A 19,249-nucleotide genomic window follows, 5' to 3' on the forward strand; every position below is an offset into this window, starting at 1 on the left:
ATCCATTCGGACTTTATACGGGACATGGCTGTGACTAGCAAAACGTCTTCGAGAGTGTCCGTATAATGGCTATCGCAATGAAATCAAGTAAGTCAACGATCGCATGCGCGGTGATTACACTGACGACAGTGTGCGAACGGCCAAAAGTTCCTTACCGAGTTCCCGAAGGGGAGACCATAAAGAGCTTGACGTCGCCGCGTCGCGTGGCGTTCAGCGTGATGACGGCCTGGACGTGTTCCACGTAGTTGACCTCGGTCTCCGTGCCAGCACACGAATCCGTGTCCAGGTAGATTTTCAGGCTTTCGTTGGCTCGGAACTCGCTGCGCGGTAGCGAAAACAGCGTGTCACGACGTGGCTTGGTGTACCAGGCTCCGCGTTTGAACGTTCACCCTTCCAAATTCAAAGAACGCATGGAAATTAGTGTACATATCATCGCCCTATGTACGTCCTATGCAGACCAAGCAAGGTGACCAAAACGTTTTGTTACCAAGGTGCAGATGCTATCGTGTCTGCACTTTGTCCACACGAAGTGCAGTTTCCCATTGGCTGGAGGCTTAAGTCTCATCGATGACATTGCTCTCACAAGGAGTTACCGCTAGTCAATTTCTGTCAGTCAAAATCTCAGTGGCTCTGAAAGCACAAACATTTCGTACCGCAGAAAGCACCGACACAAAATTACACAACAGACGACATACTACCGCTCGTATGTCGTCTCGTGTCTTATTTTGTGTCTGTGTTTCCTGCGCTACAATGAGTTTCGTTAGGAAGGACATGAAGGCTTCTTGTCCCTGGATGAATTCACGAGCAGCAACAGTGGCTCATTCATAAAAGGCAGACCTATATGAATGATCGACTGTAATTTGACGCAACATTGTTTTATATTACCGTTATGTTACACTAATTTAGCACTTCATTATTACGTGGGACACGCGTCGCCGATTCAAGCATTTACCACCAAGTGAAGAGACTGACATTTGAGTCTCTATGTGACTACCGTGCACCACTATCATTCGCTAACATGGAATTGCACCAGTAAAATATAAAGCTTAGCCTATTGGACAAACAAAGGTGACCAAACAATACGCAGTTTAACGTAAACTAGTGTATATGCAATTGTTCTTCGAGAGAAAGCATCATTGATAAAATATGATTCCAAGTGTCTCACACTATCGCTGTATAGAAGGAAAGAGCATCTGTGATGATGAAAAAGTTGGAATGTGATAGCTAGTCTCGTCTGGCGTTGCATGTCCCTTAAGCCTAGCATACTGCTCCTTAGGCCTTAGGCCTAGGACAGGGCATAGTGTATCTAGGCCCTGTCCACGTTACTTCATATCAGTCAGAGTCGAGTCACGTGAACGCCACAGACAAAATGAGCGCGCTATACTTGCGCCTCGAGCTACGCTAGGAAGGTCACGTGATACCTTTCACACCGTGTAGTGCTCTCGCCGTGGTTTCATTGACAAGGCCGCCGTGCTTTAGACTGGACTTGGTGCGCAACCAGTAGGAAAGAGCACCGCTAGTATCAACAGACTATAGTCTGCAAGGAACTGCGCTCTTTCCTGTCTCCCTCATTCTTTCCGTCTTGTTCCGCATGAAGTCGATTGAGCCTACAAGTATCAATAAACTAGTCTGTAAAGAAGTATTGTCGCCTTCCCATGAGATAGATAATGTTCTAGCCTTATAGCATTACGGCTCAAAGATCGTGTAAGTAACAGTGTTTCGAAGTACTGCGTACCTGTTCTTGACGTACGATCCGGCCTCGCAGTGGAAACGTGCGGGCACCGTCTTCCAGATCTTGGCCAGCGCCACCATGGCACCGGCGTCCAGCACGCCGAAGCCAAACAGGTGGTTGAACTCGAGCCCGACGCCGTTCATCTTCCAGTGGAATCTGTTCTTGCTGTCGTACAGCGAGTTGCGCTTAGACGTCAGCACGGTCAGGTGTTGAATGTCCCGCCATGTGAGTTCGGGGCTACGAAAGGGGGAGGGGGAAACGTTTTGGGTCTTACCATCATCGATACCCACTTCATCGCAAGAACTCTTCGTAGTGAGAGAGTGCCGAAGTGAAAAAAAAAGGTCACAGCCCCATCGCAAGGCCGAATCAGTGAATACGGCAGCGTTGAAGTGGCATGTCATACGAAGCAAGGCTGTAGCTGCTCACCCTTTTCGTGAACACGATCGCTGCAGTGAGTGAAGTGACCTCCGTGTGTTCTGCATCTCGAACGCAAACTAGGCGGTGAAAGCGCAACACGTACAAACCTAACCCACGAAAAATAATCATGCAAGCACGGGCGACCACTCCCTGTATATAGGTCATAGTATGGGCTGGTGGGGCGCGTCCCAACTCCGGCGCAAGATGAGTAGGGCAACGACCTTTAAAGGGCTCCCTCTGCGCCATACCAATGGTGATAGTGAACGAGCCGGCCACGCTGAAACAGCCCAGACCACAGCCTACCACCAGTGGTAAATCGTGTATATAAGTAGCTTGCCCCGAAAAAAAAAAAACTTCTGAAGGAAGTATTTGTGGGTTTCTAAAAACGAGTTCGCAATTCTCAAAAATTAGGAAATTAAATATTTGTTTGATACCTTCACAATTGCATCATACCTAGCAGCACGCATCTCAAGCTGGCTAAATGTATTGTTTTGGTACAATAATTAAGAAAGTTTCATTAACTTTTGATTAGTGCAGTTGAGCGCTTATGTCAACTAGGATAATTGAAGTACTTCACGCGAAGAAACCACTGAAGCTTCGAGATTTCGTAAAAGCGGTTGATTTGGCCGATGGTCGAAGACGATGTCACTAGAGATAAGAGCCAGAATAGATTTGCCAAAACTTGCGAAGATCAGCGAGTCGTGAACAGTACTAGCTGCATGAGAGCAAATACGCTATAGGTCTGGGTGCCGTCATCATTTATTATTCACAGACAGCAAGTAAGTACGCGAATATATTTTTTCGCACACACAGAAAAGGTATACGATGCGCCGGACGATCTTATCGCACACGGACTTTATTCCGAACCTCAAGGCAACGACAAAAAAAAATGCCTTGAGTGTGCAGGTAATTGTTATTGCAAAAAAAAAAAAAGAATCGAATTGTTCGAATGGCTCACTTTGCTTCCAGTGCAAGGGCGAACACGCCGGCTGCTTCGGGTGCAGCCGCTGAGGTCCCCGAATGCGTCTTGGTGCACTTGCCGTACAGGTCAGTCGTGGCCTGCGAAGCAGCAACAAATACCTTAAAAGAAGGTCTTATTCTTCCATTGACTCGAAATGTGCACGTACTTCAACAAGCTGCTCATATTAGGATTTGATACAACTTTTGAAAGATTAGCAGTCGTCATCACGATGTGACGGGAAAGCGTAGGTGAAAGCCACAGCTCCACATTCAACGTTCAGAGTGATCTGCGTGGACGAAACAGAAACTCAAAGTGTGCCCTCTGCACTCGTCCAAGGTTACTCGCAGGTGAAAGACACCTGCTTTGTCTTCTCAGTCGATTCTTTGTTTCCCTCCTCCACCCGAATATCTTCTGCAGCCAACGCGGTTTCGCTCTGCCTCGGGGACTGGATGCACTGGAAACTTTCTGCACCTCGCGTGCGCCTGGGGTCGGCCCACACATGAAAGCGGGACGGCGTCATGGGATGACATCATTATGTTATCTGACGTCACTACAAATACATCAATCTTGGCAATCAGTGTCGTCATGACGACGGCATAACACGACGATCTTTCGCATCATTGGTGCTGATGCCGAGAGAGAGAGAGAGAGAGAGAAGAAACTTTATTCAAGTGTCCCTGGTGGGGTCAAAGGTGGTGGAGGGCCGGGAGACAGGCCCCTCTGTAACCCCCTTCCTCAGGCGGCGGCCAGGCCTTGAATGCTGGCGGCGTCTTCGGCCAGCTGGACAGCCCAGAGCCTAACCTCCCCCGAGGTCGTCGCTTTTCGTCCTTGACAAGGCATGTAAGGCCTCAAAACAACACTCACTCCCACGGTAAGGCAAAAGGAGGACTTTTCCGTTACCTCACTGGCGCAGGGGAAGGAGCAGTGCGCGAGTGTTGCTGCCCGTACAACAGAGTAACACAGCGGTTGACGCGAAAGGAAACAAGTAACACGTGTTGCCAGTCATACACGAAAGACAGGCGCGCACGTACCACTCCCGTGTGCGGGTCCTTGGCGCCGTTGCTGAAGGTCGAGGCCAGGGTGGAGGAGCAGGACTCGTCGTAGTGCGCGTTCTCTCCGTCGTTGATGGCCGAGTTGATGGACACGGTCCACATGGAGGCCGCGTATCCGTCGCAGTTGCAGTCGTCGTCTTCTCCGCCGTCGCCAGACGCCCACACGTAGATGTTTCCCAGGCCACGACGACCCTGCAAGTGCGCGCGTAAGCAGCAATGATTTTTGCCCTTCGCCGTGACCCGTGAAGTGGTTTTTTGAAGAATTTCGTGCGTCTCATGCACCTCCGAGATCCGCAACCATGCAAAGCATTGCTATGCTGACGGTAAGGTATGTATTTAACTTTGAAAGGGACCCTAAACTGAAACAACGAATTGGTTCACGTGCATAAACAGCACTCTGAGAAGTCTAATGTCGTTAAATTTATTATCATAAGTTTATTAACACAGAAGAATATGATAACCAAAAGTTTTTTTTTAACTTAATACACCAATACACTCCATACTTCACGAAGCATGCGCCAAACACCATAGCAACAAGTTTTCCCGAGTTTACCTCATTGACTCCTCGGACGATTGCCCGCATGGTGGCGTTGCGGGGCCCGTCGACAGTCTTCCCGTCATCGGTGGGTCCCCAGGAAGCGCTGTAGATGTCGATCAAGTTTGGCTCGTGGCCCATCGAGTTGGCCTCGATCAGATCCGTCATGTATGGCTGGTCCAACATGCGGATGCCTGGGGACATGTACAACCACGTTACATGCACTCAGCACTTTCATAGAGAAAAAAAAAAGAGGCCTCAAACAACAACGTTACATCGACTTCTTAGACTTGGTGATGAGGCAGTGCCTGCGTACACCCTCAGCTAGGTTTGCCGCAACATACTCTCACACTAAGGGAGCTTGTAAAGTACTCACCGCTTTAGCTGGACTCCTACCACAGAGCTTTCGTTCCAGTCCATGCTGCGATAGTTATCCCTACCGCTACCTTAACGTGACATATCTGTTCCGCTTGACAAACGCCATGAGGTGTCCCCACTACCCCAAGATTACGCACTGACAGGCATGCATGGCCAGTGGCAATCACGCCGGTGGCTCAAGTAAGCGTGTTGGAACTTGTCCGCGAATTTAAAATTCTGGTCTCACTAAGAGAACACTCTCTTATATCTATTTAAAGATGAATGACTAAAGCCAATAGTACATGTAGAGATTCTGGTGAAATAAATAAAAGTTAAACATAACTATTTAAGAAGCACCCCATTGGTTGATGAAATCATGACTGAAATAATGAAATGAATGATTGAAAGGCTATACCAACAAAGTTGTGTATAAGCGAACAAACTTTCATGGTAAACTCAGTCACGTGTAGGTTAGAGAGCCAACATATAAAGGAGACATTTCTCTGAATCATAGCAAACTGAAACTAGCCCTCAGAAACACCAAGAGTCCTGCTCTTACTTCCAGGCAGTCTCCACGTGGCGCTCACACACTTGAACGTCTCACGCCTTTAGCACGGTCCCAAGATATAAAAGTGTACTATAGCGAACGACACCGTTCTTATCCCGTACCAGAGAGGGGGGTTGCTGAAAGTGGAGGAGTGCGTCCTACATTGCACAACAGAGCATTACGACTCAAAAATAAGTGGACAGGGCCAGTACTGTGGCGAGGGGGTCGATACCGGCGCTCTGGACCTGCAAACTGAACCCTAGATTAACCCCTGTGCCGCCTTCTGTCCCCCAACAAGGCTGGGAGCCGACACTGCTCGGCAACTTATAGAGCTAAAGGAGCAGCAAACTCTGGTATAGAGCGGGCTCGAGTGGCGGCTTGGACCGATAACGCCTCGGACTAGGGCCGTCAACCCTCCTGGCGGGGATAAGGAGTGTCAAGATCACTTGCTTCAATGAATGTTTCTGCTGCTACTGCTGCCAACTGCGTTCACTAGTCTCTAGTGCAACCGCTTTTGTCTGGCTGTCTGATGCAAATAAAAAAAAAAGGCAAGAAGAGCAAGCTTACCCGCCACCTTGGAATCGTAGGCGACGCCGACGCCACACACACCGTTGTCTCTCTTGGCAGAGACTTCGCCGGCGCACCGTGTGCCATGACTGCGATGAAAAGAGAGAGCGATAAAGAGAAAGGAAATGTTGAAGTAGTGGCCAGAAAAATCGAGCAAGCATTGAGCTCTGCTGAATTTACCCAAAATTATCCGCTAAATGTATCCGCTTTTTAACCACGCAATAATAATAATAATAATAATAATAATAATAATAATAATAATAATAATAATAATAATAATAATAATAATAATAATAATAATAATAATAATAATAATAATAATAATAATAATAATAATAATAATAATAATATCGAGGATTTTACGTCCAAAAACCACAATATTATTGTGAGAGGCGCCGTAGTGGAGGGCTCCGAAAATTTTGACCATCATGGAGTTCTTTAACGTGCATTGGCATAGGACAGTACACGGGCCTGTACCATTTTTAACAAAGCAAGACTGCGGTAAAAATGAAAGCAGTGCTCATGATTGCCACAAGATCCAGCAAGGCGATCCCTAAGAATAGATCAGGGTGACCCTAATGTAATCCCGATCTTGAAACAAGAAGATTACACAGGTGTCAAACGGTCACGTTTGATTACGATCGGCCCTTTTTACATCGAAGTTCTTTATTATGACTGGCTCCTTCACGCAAATTCTAAAAGGCGGCGAATCACAGCTGATAAATCTGATTTCGGTCAGCCTTAATCGAGATTTACAGTGCACCGTGGGACACTGTTGTTGCACCAGGATAACAAGGTGACGTGGATGAAACGCTGTTCTAGAAGCAAGAAAATTACGCCAGAGTGATCAGGTGGTCCTGGTGTAACCCTGATCCTGAAATAAGATTACATCGGCAAGAGAAAATAATCCTGATGCAATGTTGTTTAAAGTTAACAAATGTACTAAGTCTAATATTTGTCATTATAAGACATTAAACTACATATTTTATTTTACTCTAAGAACCATGTTGCCTTTGCAATTACAGTTGCGAAATATTTTTATGCGTTGACAAGATCCAGTGTGCAGAATACCACATTTCATGTTTGATCATATCATGTATTTGTTATTTAGGATACTTGATTATGGTTATGCGTCCTTGACCAAAACCCTCTCACAAGACTTGCAGACATTTTTACGCAAATAAATAAATAAATAAATAAATAAATAAATAAATAAATAAATAAATAAATAAAGCGTACAATGTACTTAGTGTGTTTAGCGCAGTCACAGCAATAATACTGTGAAAGCTATCTGACTGTCACAGGTTAAGTCGACGTTCTTGAGCAAACTGAAATTTAAAATGAAACTATGTCAACGCATGAGTTGTGCTGCCGCAAACGACGCCGGCACGCCAATGTACGATTATCAACTGGTGTCGCTTATGATGATAGGAATGTGCTCCACCAGTTCCTAAAGCATGAAACGCTCTGCAGCTTACGTGCAAGTTGCTGCTCGTTGTAAAAAAAAAGCAAACAATAAGCTTCAGTCATCAAACTTCAGCAATGCAGGATGTTTAATGAAATTCATTTCGTACTAATTAAAAAAAAAACTTCAAGGGGAGGACATCCACAAAGAACAGCGCACGCAGTGTTTCATAACAGATTTCCTAGCTCAGGTTAGCTGCTCACGCTCGTCTTTCGTCTATGTTTCATCCTGTGCTTTAACGTAGACTCTGGAGTCAAACTCAAAAGGTGACATAAAAAGCGACATAAATTCTGTTCTATGCAACCTCGACAGCACATTACGCTTTCCATGCGTTGGCTCTTAACCTTAAAGTCATGTAATGTCAAGACAACCCAGATTGAGATCCAATTGCCAGTCCTGTAGAAACTAATGGTCGGGATAGTAAACTTTTAAAGACGGTAGTCTTTCTTGGGGACCTTCGACGGAAAAATTTGGGCGCGTCTGTCTGTCTGTCTGTCTGTCTGTCTGTACATTTGTCTGTTTGTCTGCCTTAACGATATCCCAAACGGCACCAAACGGCCAACCCCATTCGCAGCGCCCACCGATATTGCTCAAGGTTTACGCGTTGACAGTTGTGCGATTGTCAATTAAAAAGCAATTATTGCGCATATCTGAGGCGCCACAACAACGCTTCGATGTTTTGTATGTCTGCCTTTATACTATAGAAGAGGCACGCACAAGTAACTCTAAGGAATGTAGCGTTTAATCGCGCTGCGCTGACAGTGCAACGCGATGCTCAAAAAGGTGTTTCCAACGCTTTGCTACGACGTCACGGTGGTGGCACCTGTCCGTCGCTTTGCGTTCTACACCTTATCACCTCCGAGACTGGCGCGCATCTTTGTCCGCGGGCTGCACGCCTTCGTTTTCGAAGATAACTGCCAGATGGCACTTGTGCCTAACGTGCCTCGATGCGCTCGTTCGCATCTGCTACACGCTCGAGGCACTCTGACGCAGCGCCTGCAGAATACCATTCACCAATTTTCTTGCGCAGAACATCAAATAAACGTATTGTTCACTCTCTCCAGACGCAAGTTCGACGACATTTACTGTGTAACATGTAGATTCGGGCCAATATTTTTTATGGCTCCTGTCCGATAAAACGACAGGTACTGATTTCTTTGATTTAATGTACGATAATTACGACGTCATTACGAGGCACGCAGTAGCAGAGGGCAACGAAAATTTCGACCAGCCAGTGTGCAGCAGTTGCGTGCAGTACACGGACCTCCGGCGTTTCGCCTGCACTGAAACACGTCCGCGACGTCTTGGAGCAAATCGACGACGTTCGGGTGAGCAGTCGAGTACAGCGGCGGCAAGTGAAACGAACTAACGCAGTCTCCCGATGCGTACCTAAACCACAGATTAGCTCTTGTTCAGTTCAATCATAATACAGAATTGTTACCCCCTCCTTCAATTCTAAAGTTAGAAATTGTTAGAGTTAGAGTTGTCTTGTTTATGTTATTATGTACACTTTGGCGATTTGCTTGCGTTGGTGCACCTTTTGACACTATCGCGATTATAGATTTCATTGTCGTTGGGCCCGAAGATCGCATGCTAAAAAATGCTTGTAGTAGTACTGTACAACACCTTGTGTTTTGGAGTGTTAGTTTCTTTTTTATCTAACAGAAAGCCTGCATCACTACATACATTTTCTTTTTGGACCCAGGACTAGCCATTGGCTACGAGTCCAAGCAGTCTGATGATCCTTTGTGTTGTATGATTCAACAAATAAAAAAAAAACACGACCACTTTGTACCTTGTCAATTTATTCGAATCGCAGGATGCTGTGTTGCGCAATTTTTAATATTGAAGCTGTCAAGAGGGAAAAAACAACAACAAACAACCTTGATTGACGATCCTTCCTTCATGGTAGAAAAGTAAAAAAAGAAAGAGAAGCTTCATACCTTCGCTGGCGAGATCGCGCATACGTCGCCAGTTTGCAATATAGTCCCACAGAGAATCAATCGAGTGACGTGATATTCGCTGCCAAAATAAACGGCTTGAACATACACAATACGGCCCACTTGGGACACGGCACGCTGTTCGGTGCGTCAGTGGATCTCTTTTCGTGGCAATGAGTCTTGCTATGGTCGAAATGGCTGCCCGTTTGTGCAGTCACGGACAGCGTAAATTTAAACAAACTGGCGGCAGAACTACGAGTACTGGGGACGCAGCCTGGCGGCGAGAACGGAAGGCTGCGACAAGAGAAAATATGCGTACTAGAGAGGCTAATTCCCACGGCGGTCACGTGATCAAAGTTTAGTGTCGTTTGTGATGTTATTGATGACGTCATCTGAGTGATGTCACTTACGTGACTTGCAAGAAGGTAGTGTAAGAAAGTGACGTCACTTGATGACGTTACTTAAGCTTGATAACGATACTATGTGATGTCATAATATTGAATGCATTCAGTTTAAAAAAAGATGTTTTTGTTTACGTAAGAGTACTGCTTTAGCCTAGCGTATAAGGTTAATATGTTATAAAGAAGAGTGCTAAGCGTTGTCTGAAGGAATTATATAGGGGGCGGGAATAATTTTTTCAACTAGCTCATCAGTACACGGTAAACATTCGTCAGACACGCTGTTCTCTTGACTGGTCAAGAAAAAAATTAAACATTGAATAATGACGTCACACATCTCCATAATTTGTTTCATCATGATGTTCTCTCTGTTGCTTCACGCAACGTCGCACCACACGACGTCGTCTCATGAATTCAATCCACGATCCAAGCGGAGCCGTTCTCGGAAGGCGTGCAAAAACAGGCTAAAATTTGACCGTCGACGTCAACACGAGTGATGCAGAAAAGATCGCGTGCTGACGTCACCACATGAAGCCATCACGACGCCACAGATCACCAAGACATGTGACGTCATCATGGCGTTACTATGACATGATCCCCAGACGTCACTGGTTGGCCAATGGTGGGCCGATCGCGGAGGCAGCGGAAAAACAGCTGGGGCAATGCAAAAAGCTTGCATTGCCTGAAATACCGGAGGCAATGTAAAGCCACGTTTCATACAGACAGTTTTCGTACGGGCGGGGGATAGGGATCTATACATCGACTTAGAATAAAAAAAAAAACATGGCTTTCCCCTTCGTGTCGCATAGATGAATTTTGGGACACGATGATTTTTTTGTTTTTGATTTTGTTTCAGTTCAGGCGGCCCCTGAATGTACGTTCTACGTACGTGCCAGGCTACTAGGGCCGAGTCGACACCGTTAACTCCTACCAACTTCGCATACGGCGTCGGGCACTTCAGCGCCAGCATGCGAGTGCCGAGAGGCAACGACTGAGACGCTGTTAGCCCAGTTCCTAGCGCGGCACGGAACGCGAAACACGAGGCGGCCGAGAACGAAAGAAATAAGAAGGAAAGAGAGAGAGAGAGAAAAGAAAAATACTGCACATAACACAACACTCGCCTCAGGAGTAGAAAAAGAGAGAGAAAGAGTGTTTTCCGCCGTGGACCATTAGGAAACCTGGCTTCCGTGTTCGAACGGGCAGGCACCGTTCGTGCGAGGAATGACTGGCGGGGCCCTCTGCAGTGCGGGTGAATATGCGAGAAATACCGTGCAGTAACGATGCGCGTGGGTAAAAAAAAAGATATGCACAAAGACAGCAGGCAAATAAAAACAATGAAGAGTATAAAAAAAGAAAAAAAAGTCAGAGAGAAGGAAAGAAAGGATGAAGTAAAGAAAAGTAGCATACATAATGAAAAAAAAATTGAACGAGTTGCACGCCGTAAACGCGCGACTGTATGAGATCACGTGCTCTCGTGTATCTGCTGTAGATAAGCTCGAACATCATCATCATCATCATAGTCACCATCATCATCATCATTTCAAGCATCAGCATTCAGTTTTGTTTATTAACTTATACGCTGCCACATCTTGTTTCGTGACCTGCGTAATGCCTACTACTACTACTACTACTAAGACTACTACTACTACTACTACTACTACTGCGACGACGATGGTACAGGGATGAGACAGCTTTGATAAAAAGAACAGATAAACAAAAAATGAACAAATAAAAAAGAAACTTAGCCTCTGTACGTGAACGCATGAGGCCCGAACGAAATGACAGACGGATCCACACGTGAAGAAAGGAGTGGAGGCGGATAATAAAAAGTGAGAGAGAAAGAGAGAGAGAGAGAGAAATCGTCAGGGTGACCGAGCAGCAACGAAACCAGAGCGAAGGTGAGGCGCCCGGCATGTAAAGAAAAAAAAAAGTCAAAGATAAAAAAAAACAGGACGAAGAATAAAAAAAAATCGGCGCGCAGATAATGTAGATGTAAAGGCATAAAAACATGTGCGAGCGAACCAAACGCGCATTGTCTCCCGCGAGGAAGACAAGCGATGCGCACAACGATCGACGGTGTCTGAGACGGTCGCTGCATGTGCGGCCGATCAAACTTTCCTGCTTCGTGAACAAACAAAGGGAGAAAGCGGGTTAATGCACAGTGGAGCCAACAGAGAACAAAAAAAAAAAAAAAAACGAGAAGAAAGAAAAAAGCAAGAAAAATAAAATAGCCTGGGCTTATACACTGCACGGGGGCGGCACACACGGATGAAAGGCCAGAAAGGGCTGCGCAGTGAATATCTCGGGGAATGCATGCACGCCGGTACAGGCTGCACGCTTCTGCGCAGCCGTCTCGCTCAAAGCGGCGGGGCCGCGGCGTGTCTCTATAGATTTAATGGTCGCATGCATGAATGACGTGGTTGCATGCCTATGAGGAGATGGTTCCGTGCTGGGATCGCGACTACGAGGGCTTGCAACCAGCGGATAATTTAGGTTTTTTTCTAGGTTAGTTATATGCAGTGCCTCTGAGGCGAAGACAAATAAATATATTTCATCATCATCATAATTATCATCATCATCATAATCATCATCATCCCGACTACCCCCCTTCCCCGTCATAACAAAGGTCTCTCCCATGCTCCACCCCTCAGCCTGGTCTTGTGCTTTCTGCTGCCCTGTTATAGCTGTAAACTTTTTTAATTTAATCGGTCCACCTAACTTTCTGTCTCTCCTTCATTCTCTTGAAATCCAGCCTGTGATCCTCAATGACCATCGGTTGTCTTGCCTTCGCGCTACGTGGCTTGCCCACGACCATTTCTTCTTCTTGATTCCGACTATGATGTCCTTAACACCCATTTGTTTCCCGATACAATCCGCTCTCTTCTTGTCTAATAAAGTTACACCTGTCATTTTCCTTTCCAGATTTACTGGGATATATCACGTCCCAAAATCACGATTTTATTATGAAGAACGCCGTAGAGGAGAGAACTGGAAGTTTCTATAAACCGGGGTCCTTTCACCTGCGACTAAATCCAAACATCTGGGCCTCTAGATTTCGGCCTCAATCGAAATGTGGCCAACGCGGCTGGGATTCGATCCCACGACCTTCGGGTTGGTAGTCAATCACATTAACCCTAGACCACCGCAGTGGGTAAGAAACATACATGTGTACGAACTTCACAACGCTCGTGCATGTCTATTTGTCTTGTCTTCGTCGCAGTAGCCACGAACACAAAACGAAGACAAGGCGCTATACAAGCGCTCAAGCCAAAACGCTATTGCAGCTTTTTGATTCTCCTTCCACGGTGAGTGAGCGCCTTTGACGGTTTTGCTTGATTAGTTCGCACTCACCTTTGTATCGATTACAACGCTACGTAGGCATGCTCATGGTATCCTAATAGAAGGTTACTCAACCAGACGCTGTCTATTTTTTATTAGTGCTGTCAGTAGTCTTATAGGTTACTAACCATGCTTTGTATACTTAAGTACACTATCGCATTCCCGCCTCTTTTCTCTTTCAAAAAAAGAGAAAGAGAGACATCTGTGTCTTACAGAGAGGGGAGGGGATGCTGAAACTAGATTTGTCAGTCACTTCAGAAAAGTCAAATGCTTTCGATTAGAACGAATTGACGGTTCTTTCTTTTCCTCAACTCTGTGATACATCAAGTGACGTCATATTTTCACCACACAAAAGTACACGAAGCACACAGACGACGGGTTGTTGGCGAGACCTAAGTTCATGCGTTCGTCATCAAGGACGGGCGACGAGGTACACAATCCACCACGTTGTTATCTCTTTTTACAAACTCTGCGATTTACTCTCACAAAAGGGCCGGACGCTTATCAGGGTCACAGCTAGTCTAAACCATCTATATACGCCATAAACGTCCCAAACGGCAACAAACAAGTCCAAGCAGTCACGTATTCGTCACGGCTTGGGCTTGTTGGCGCAGCCCTTTTAAATTGCTCTGTTAAGTGCTATCACACAGAGACGAAATGATAGAAGACACAAAGCGCTCTGTTTCATCTTCTCCGCTGTTCTTTGTGCATACAGACGTGCTAGATAAACCATTTAAGTGCCGGATGGCCCGTGTTATAATTAAATATTGCAGTGTAATTGAAAGAAGGGCAAGTTGGAACTTATTCATCGTTGGGTAGCGCACAAAGTGCGTTAGCCAACCACCAGTTACGTCATCAGAACAAGAAATCTGTGTCATCGGTTGATTGATTGATTTGTGGGGTTTAACGTCCCAAAATCACCATATGATTATCAGAGACGCCGTAGTGGAGGGCTCCGGAAATTTTGACCACCCGGGGTTCTTTAACGTGCACCCAGATGTAATCTGTGTCATCGATTCGGTGTAATTTTGTGTGACACATGGTTTTCTGCATATATATGCACGCATTCTTTCAAATAAACTTTCAGTTATTAGACAAGCGCCTGTCTTGTTCTCTTCGTTCACGTTTTCAATTTGTGCGCTACCCAATGAAGAGTTAGGTTTTACCCGAGGCCCATTTAGAATTACGAACTCCGTATTTTCAGGCCGTCTGTGTATTAACCCTTTGCATCCCAGCGTCAACATTACTCCATACATAGCACAGAGTAATGCCCAAATTTCAAATCTATTTTAAAAGAAGGCATTGACTATAGCCTAATCAATATTTTTCAATATGTATGCTGGTCACACGCTGGTAGACAAATGATTAAGATCACATCTTTGTGTGGCATGCGAAGGTGCCCAGGGTCCCCCAAGTACAAATTACAACAGCTGCACGTCACACCCTATGCGCTGGCAATATGGCAGTGCATAGGGTGTGATGTGCAACGCTTGCAATAGGTAATGCCAGTGCATAGGACCACCCCTGCCAGGATACGATTTCGTGACCTTCGTATGAGCAGCCGAGCATCGAACCACTGGACCACCGTGGCGGGTTCTGCTGAGACACGGAAGCAATCGCGACACCGTGACGAATCATCAATGGCAAGAAGAAAATTGAGCCTTGTTCTGTTCTATTTTTTGCGCGTGCTGCATACAATAGATGCGTTCTGTATTTTTTACTACATCACCCTTCGGTCCGCGATTTCTCGAAGGCAACCCACTGAAACGTCACGTTCGTGTACGACCCAGGTGCCTTCTTAGATGCACGGACTGGGGCGAGCGTTATTTACACCACTGCACGAAATTCCTTTGTTTCGTGCAGCCTCCGATCGTGGGACAATGGGTCATTTCCGAAACCATAGCAAAACGACCAAGCAGATGCCATTGTTCCATTAGTTCCGGTACACAGCCGTCCGTTATATCACGGAAGGGACTATGCGCAGCCGGCATGAGTATAAGACGGGAAACCATTTCGAGAGGTTGTTCACCGCGGATGCAGTAGGGACTTGCGCTGAATCGTTACCTTGGCTGACACGTCATTGGATAACAGGTCTAAGTTCACCGTTATGCTCAAGACACGCTGAGTATTAGTTTAAAGAGGTAACGACACACAAAATATCAGATTTCTTTTTGCGTCATATTATTACGGAAAAGAAGAGACGCCGTATCGACGAGGGTGGGGATTAGATATATTCAAAACCAGCGGTAATGGCATGACCGGTTCACCAGCGAGTGAGCGGAGACTACCCTTCGTCTTCCTCGTCAGGCACACACGCGCGTCACCCCCTAGATACATGCATGTACATGCATGTACATGCATGTAGCATAACCCCCGGCGGCACAAGCGCCGTCTCGGCGCATCTAAATGTCAACGTCACTGTGAGAGTTGTAGGGCTTCCAGCGCGCAACAATATGAAAGTCCTCAACAGGTAATAGAAATCGCACTGGTAAACGTGAGTGCCCCAAGAAAAAAAATAATTAGAACACGTTGCTAAAAGCCAGTCTTCGTTTTTACTGCATTCTGACGTCACAAAATGGTACGAGTTTTGGTCACGTGCTTGTGAAAGATAGAGAGACGTTTCCATGGCCGCTCAGCTCCTTGGCACAAGCGTCACCACGACTGGTTATATTAACTGTATCTCATCAACAAAGCTGGTGATTCATGTGCCACGCAACCCTCAGTTATGTTACTTCCCAATGACGTAGCTTTTCTGGAAGCGCATCATTAATACAATATGTCTGCTCATCTAATCATTTTCTTTCACCGCACGTGTTTTCGTAACCGCATGTACATGTCTATTTTCTTACACCAATTTCTGGCCACTTATAGCGTTCTTTAGCTTTCACTTGAATAAACCATCTTTTACTAAAAAAAATAAACTTCAAAAGAGTTGACTGTGGGTGAGCTGGTGCTTTGACATAGAGAACATCGTGAGGGCGCAACTAAACACACTAGCAGCGCCTGTCCTGCTCTCTTTCTTCCTGTGTGTTGTGTTTATTTGCGGCCCCCAATAGTTTCTATCTCATCTCGAATTGTTCATCATAATGGAAAAAAAAAACAGCACACACTTTATGGAGCCAAACAAAAGAAAGCAGCGCCTGTGCCTCGTGTTCCATTGCTACGTCTTTGTAAAGTATGAGCAGTTTTTGCCTTGCCATTACCTTGTACATAAATCCAAGTGCCGATGTGTTTTTTGTTTGTTCCCTTCACACTCCCATCGATATGCTGCCGCAACGGTCGGCAGAGAATATGAGATCTCGAGCCCCCCACGGCCACCATAGCAACGCCATAACCTTTGGGCTACAAGGGAGGAGGTCACCTGACCACAGCGGTGTTTAGCTTTCAACTGCAGTGCCCGGGTTTCCGAAACGGACTGTGCCAGCGGCCTTCAAGTCCTGCACCACGGTTTCCGGTTTCGGTCGAGGGCGCTATTTCGGTCTTCCCAGTGGTGACCCCGAGCGGGTCGCCTTCCGTTCCCCGGAAGACTTCCGGCAAGATGTCTTTGGCATTCGACTCGGCCGAGAAATACAGATAAACCGGACGACTCCACTCCCATGGCTATAGCCGTGATAGTTTCACCTCCGATTTCCGGTGTATAAGTCTCGAGTAGCCAGGTCACGCTAGTGAGTGCGTAAGTTGTTACAACTCCTATGGTTCACAAAGGAGCCCGGATCTTATCCGCCCTTGTTAGCGACCGAGAAGAACCGACAACTGAGTCGAGGAGCGTTATACAGAGACTTGAAAGGATGCCCCAAAAGAACCAAGAAAACCCACGCTAGTATTGGCGGCAATGTGGGCTTGTTGTTCGTATTGCATCCTACTTCTTTTTTATTTAAATGCGTTTGAGGTGAGGTTGGCGCCTGCGTCTATTCCTCTTAAGGAATAACTTGTCCTATAAATAACAATAAACTAATGCTTAATGAAAGTAACACAATTATGAAGTCAATAAAGGTACAGGTTACGTTAATTGTACTGTTTAATTGCATTCCAATAATTGCTATATATATGCGAAGAACGTAAAGTGGACAAGAAGATAGGTTGTCGTCTGCAGGGGCCGAACTTGCGACCTTCGGATCCGAAGGTAGCAGGTTCATAAGGCAAAGGCCGCAGGATGTCTAGGAGAAACAAGCCCATGCAATTTACATTAATTGATTCACAAAGATAATGCAAAATAGGCGCATGCTAATGCCCATTCACGAAAACAACGCTCACACGTTATAAACAATGTTCATACACAACAAACGTTTGCATTTTGCAGAACAGTTCAACTCACAGTTCATTACAGAAGGTGATCACACACACAAAAGCCATTGGCACATGCCCGCATTCTAAATCCAGCTGTCTTGAAACACGCGAAACGACTACCAATGCGACCAGATTTACTTTGCAATAATTATTAATGTAAACTGTAATTGCTTGTGTGAATCAGTATCTTCCTGACTTTACTGATTATCCTGAAAACTGTACTAGTGCGCGTGCAGGGATGGTTTGAAAAGTTTTTGTAGACCACGATCCCCAAACTTTTGCTATAGCGGTAGTGGGTCTATCTGACATAATATTTCTAAATATTTCTTACGGGGAAGAGCATAATCTTCACAATGTAGACGAAGGCTTTGTTTATCTTCTTCTTTCTCTTCATGTGTGCACATGTCACAGTTGGCTTTTTTTATCCCGCAGAGGAAGTTCTTGGTGCAGGCGGTGCCCAGATGAAGTTTATAAACTATTGTTTTGAGATTAATATTATCACAGTGATGCCCCCAAGAGAGATACCGGTAATTTATCTTCCAATGGTTTCATTCAGCAAAGGCTAAATACAAAACTCTTTTATAATTATTGTCGCGCGAGGGCGCGCATCGACCATGTATACATAGATTATTTAACAATGCAATTGTGTTGAACGAGGAATCAATCAATCAATCAATCAATCAATCAATCAATCAATCAATCAATCAATCAATCAATCAATCAATCAATCAATCAATCAATCAATCAATCAATCAATCATTAAAGACCACTTGACGTGTTCATGAACAACCATAAGGCATTTGTGCTGGTGGATGCGAAGTAATGAAAATAAAACAATAGGAATTAAACAATGCGCTAAAAACGGTCTTCAGGAGGAAATACAAAACATAATGTCCAAACATAGAAAAACCTGGAATCAGGATTACAAAGCAAGGATATTTTAACCCAACACGATTAATATTGAATGACATCGACGAACAAGAACGCCTATAAACAAATATGCGCAATGCAGGCCTAAAGACGAAGGGCAATAATTTATCAATATGTGATATTGCACCAAATCTTACTACTACTATTACTACTACTAATACTACTACTACTACAACAACAACAACAACAACAACAACTACTACTACTACTACTACTACTACTACTACTACTACTAATAATAATAATAATAAATAATAAATGAAAACTATGTAATGCGCAAGGCGACACAGAGCATTCGCAGACCAACTCACCTGTTGAACCAATCGTCGGTGTACCTCGGGTAGGGGAAGGGGTCGTTGCTACTGAAGTCGTAACTGGCTTTGGCATTCTGCGAAACAACGGGGAAGGAGAGAGCACGTGTGTCAGGGAAACCACGTGACCCGAGGGGGGCAACGGTTTCGAAGCGTCACTTTCTGAGTTCGCGCGTCGAGTATAATAATACAGCTGATACGCAGTGTGCGCGCGTCGTTTCGTGTGTCGCTAATCAGCGTAGTTCCTGCGCTGGTTCACGCCGGTTCTCACCCTTGACCACTCACGTGGTCTGCACAGCTTACGCACTAGGTCCAGCATGGAAGCTTCGATCGATTCGAAGATTAGGGTTACGGAGGCAGTGACTGATAATGACAGCGACTCATATTGGACAGAATGGTGTCATGAACCTC

At 45.5% G+C, this 19,249-nt stretch overlaps 1 protein-coding gene across 2 annotated transcripts in view; it reads right to left on the reverse strand.

The window, feature by feature from the left end:
- Positions 1-19,249, reverse strand: part of amon (prohormone processing protease amontillado) — a 202,221-nt gene that overhangs the window by 1,769 nt on the left and 181,203 nt on the right. For both annotated transcript variants that reach the window (XM_075870866.1, XM_037416151.2), the window contains exons 6-12: positions 18,839-18,915; positions 6,169-6,257; positions 4,716-4,891; positions 4,142-4,354; positions 3,108-3,208; positions 1,736-1,969; positions 156-320 (exon numbers count right to left, since the gene is read on the reverse strand). In XM_075870866.1, coding sequence (XP_075726981.1) covers positions 156-320; positions 1,736-1,969; positions 3,108-3,208; positions 4,142-4,354; positions 4,716-4,891; positions 6,169-6,257; positions 18,839-18,915 — 1,055 coding nt within the window. The remainder of the gene's footprint in view (positions 1-155; positions 321-1,735; positions 1,970-3,107; positions 3,209-4,141; positions 4,355-4,715; positions 4,892-6,168; positions 6,258-18,838; positions 18,916-19,249) is intronic.

Source organism: Rhipicephalus microplus, chromosome 8 (genome assembly GCF_043290135.1).
Source record: "Rhipicephalus microplus isolate Deutch F79 chromosome 8, USDA_Rmic, whole genome shotgun sequence".
In the NCBI taxonomy this organism is placed as follows: Eukaryota; Metazoa; Arthropoda; class Arachnida; order Ixodida; family Ixodidae; genus Rhipicephalus; species Rhipicephalus microplus.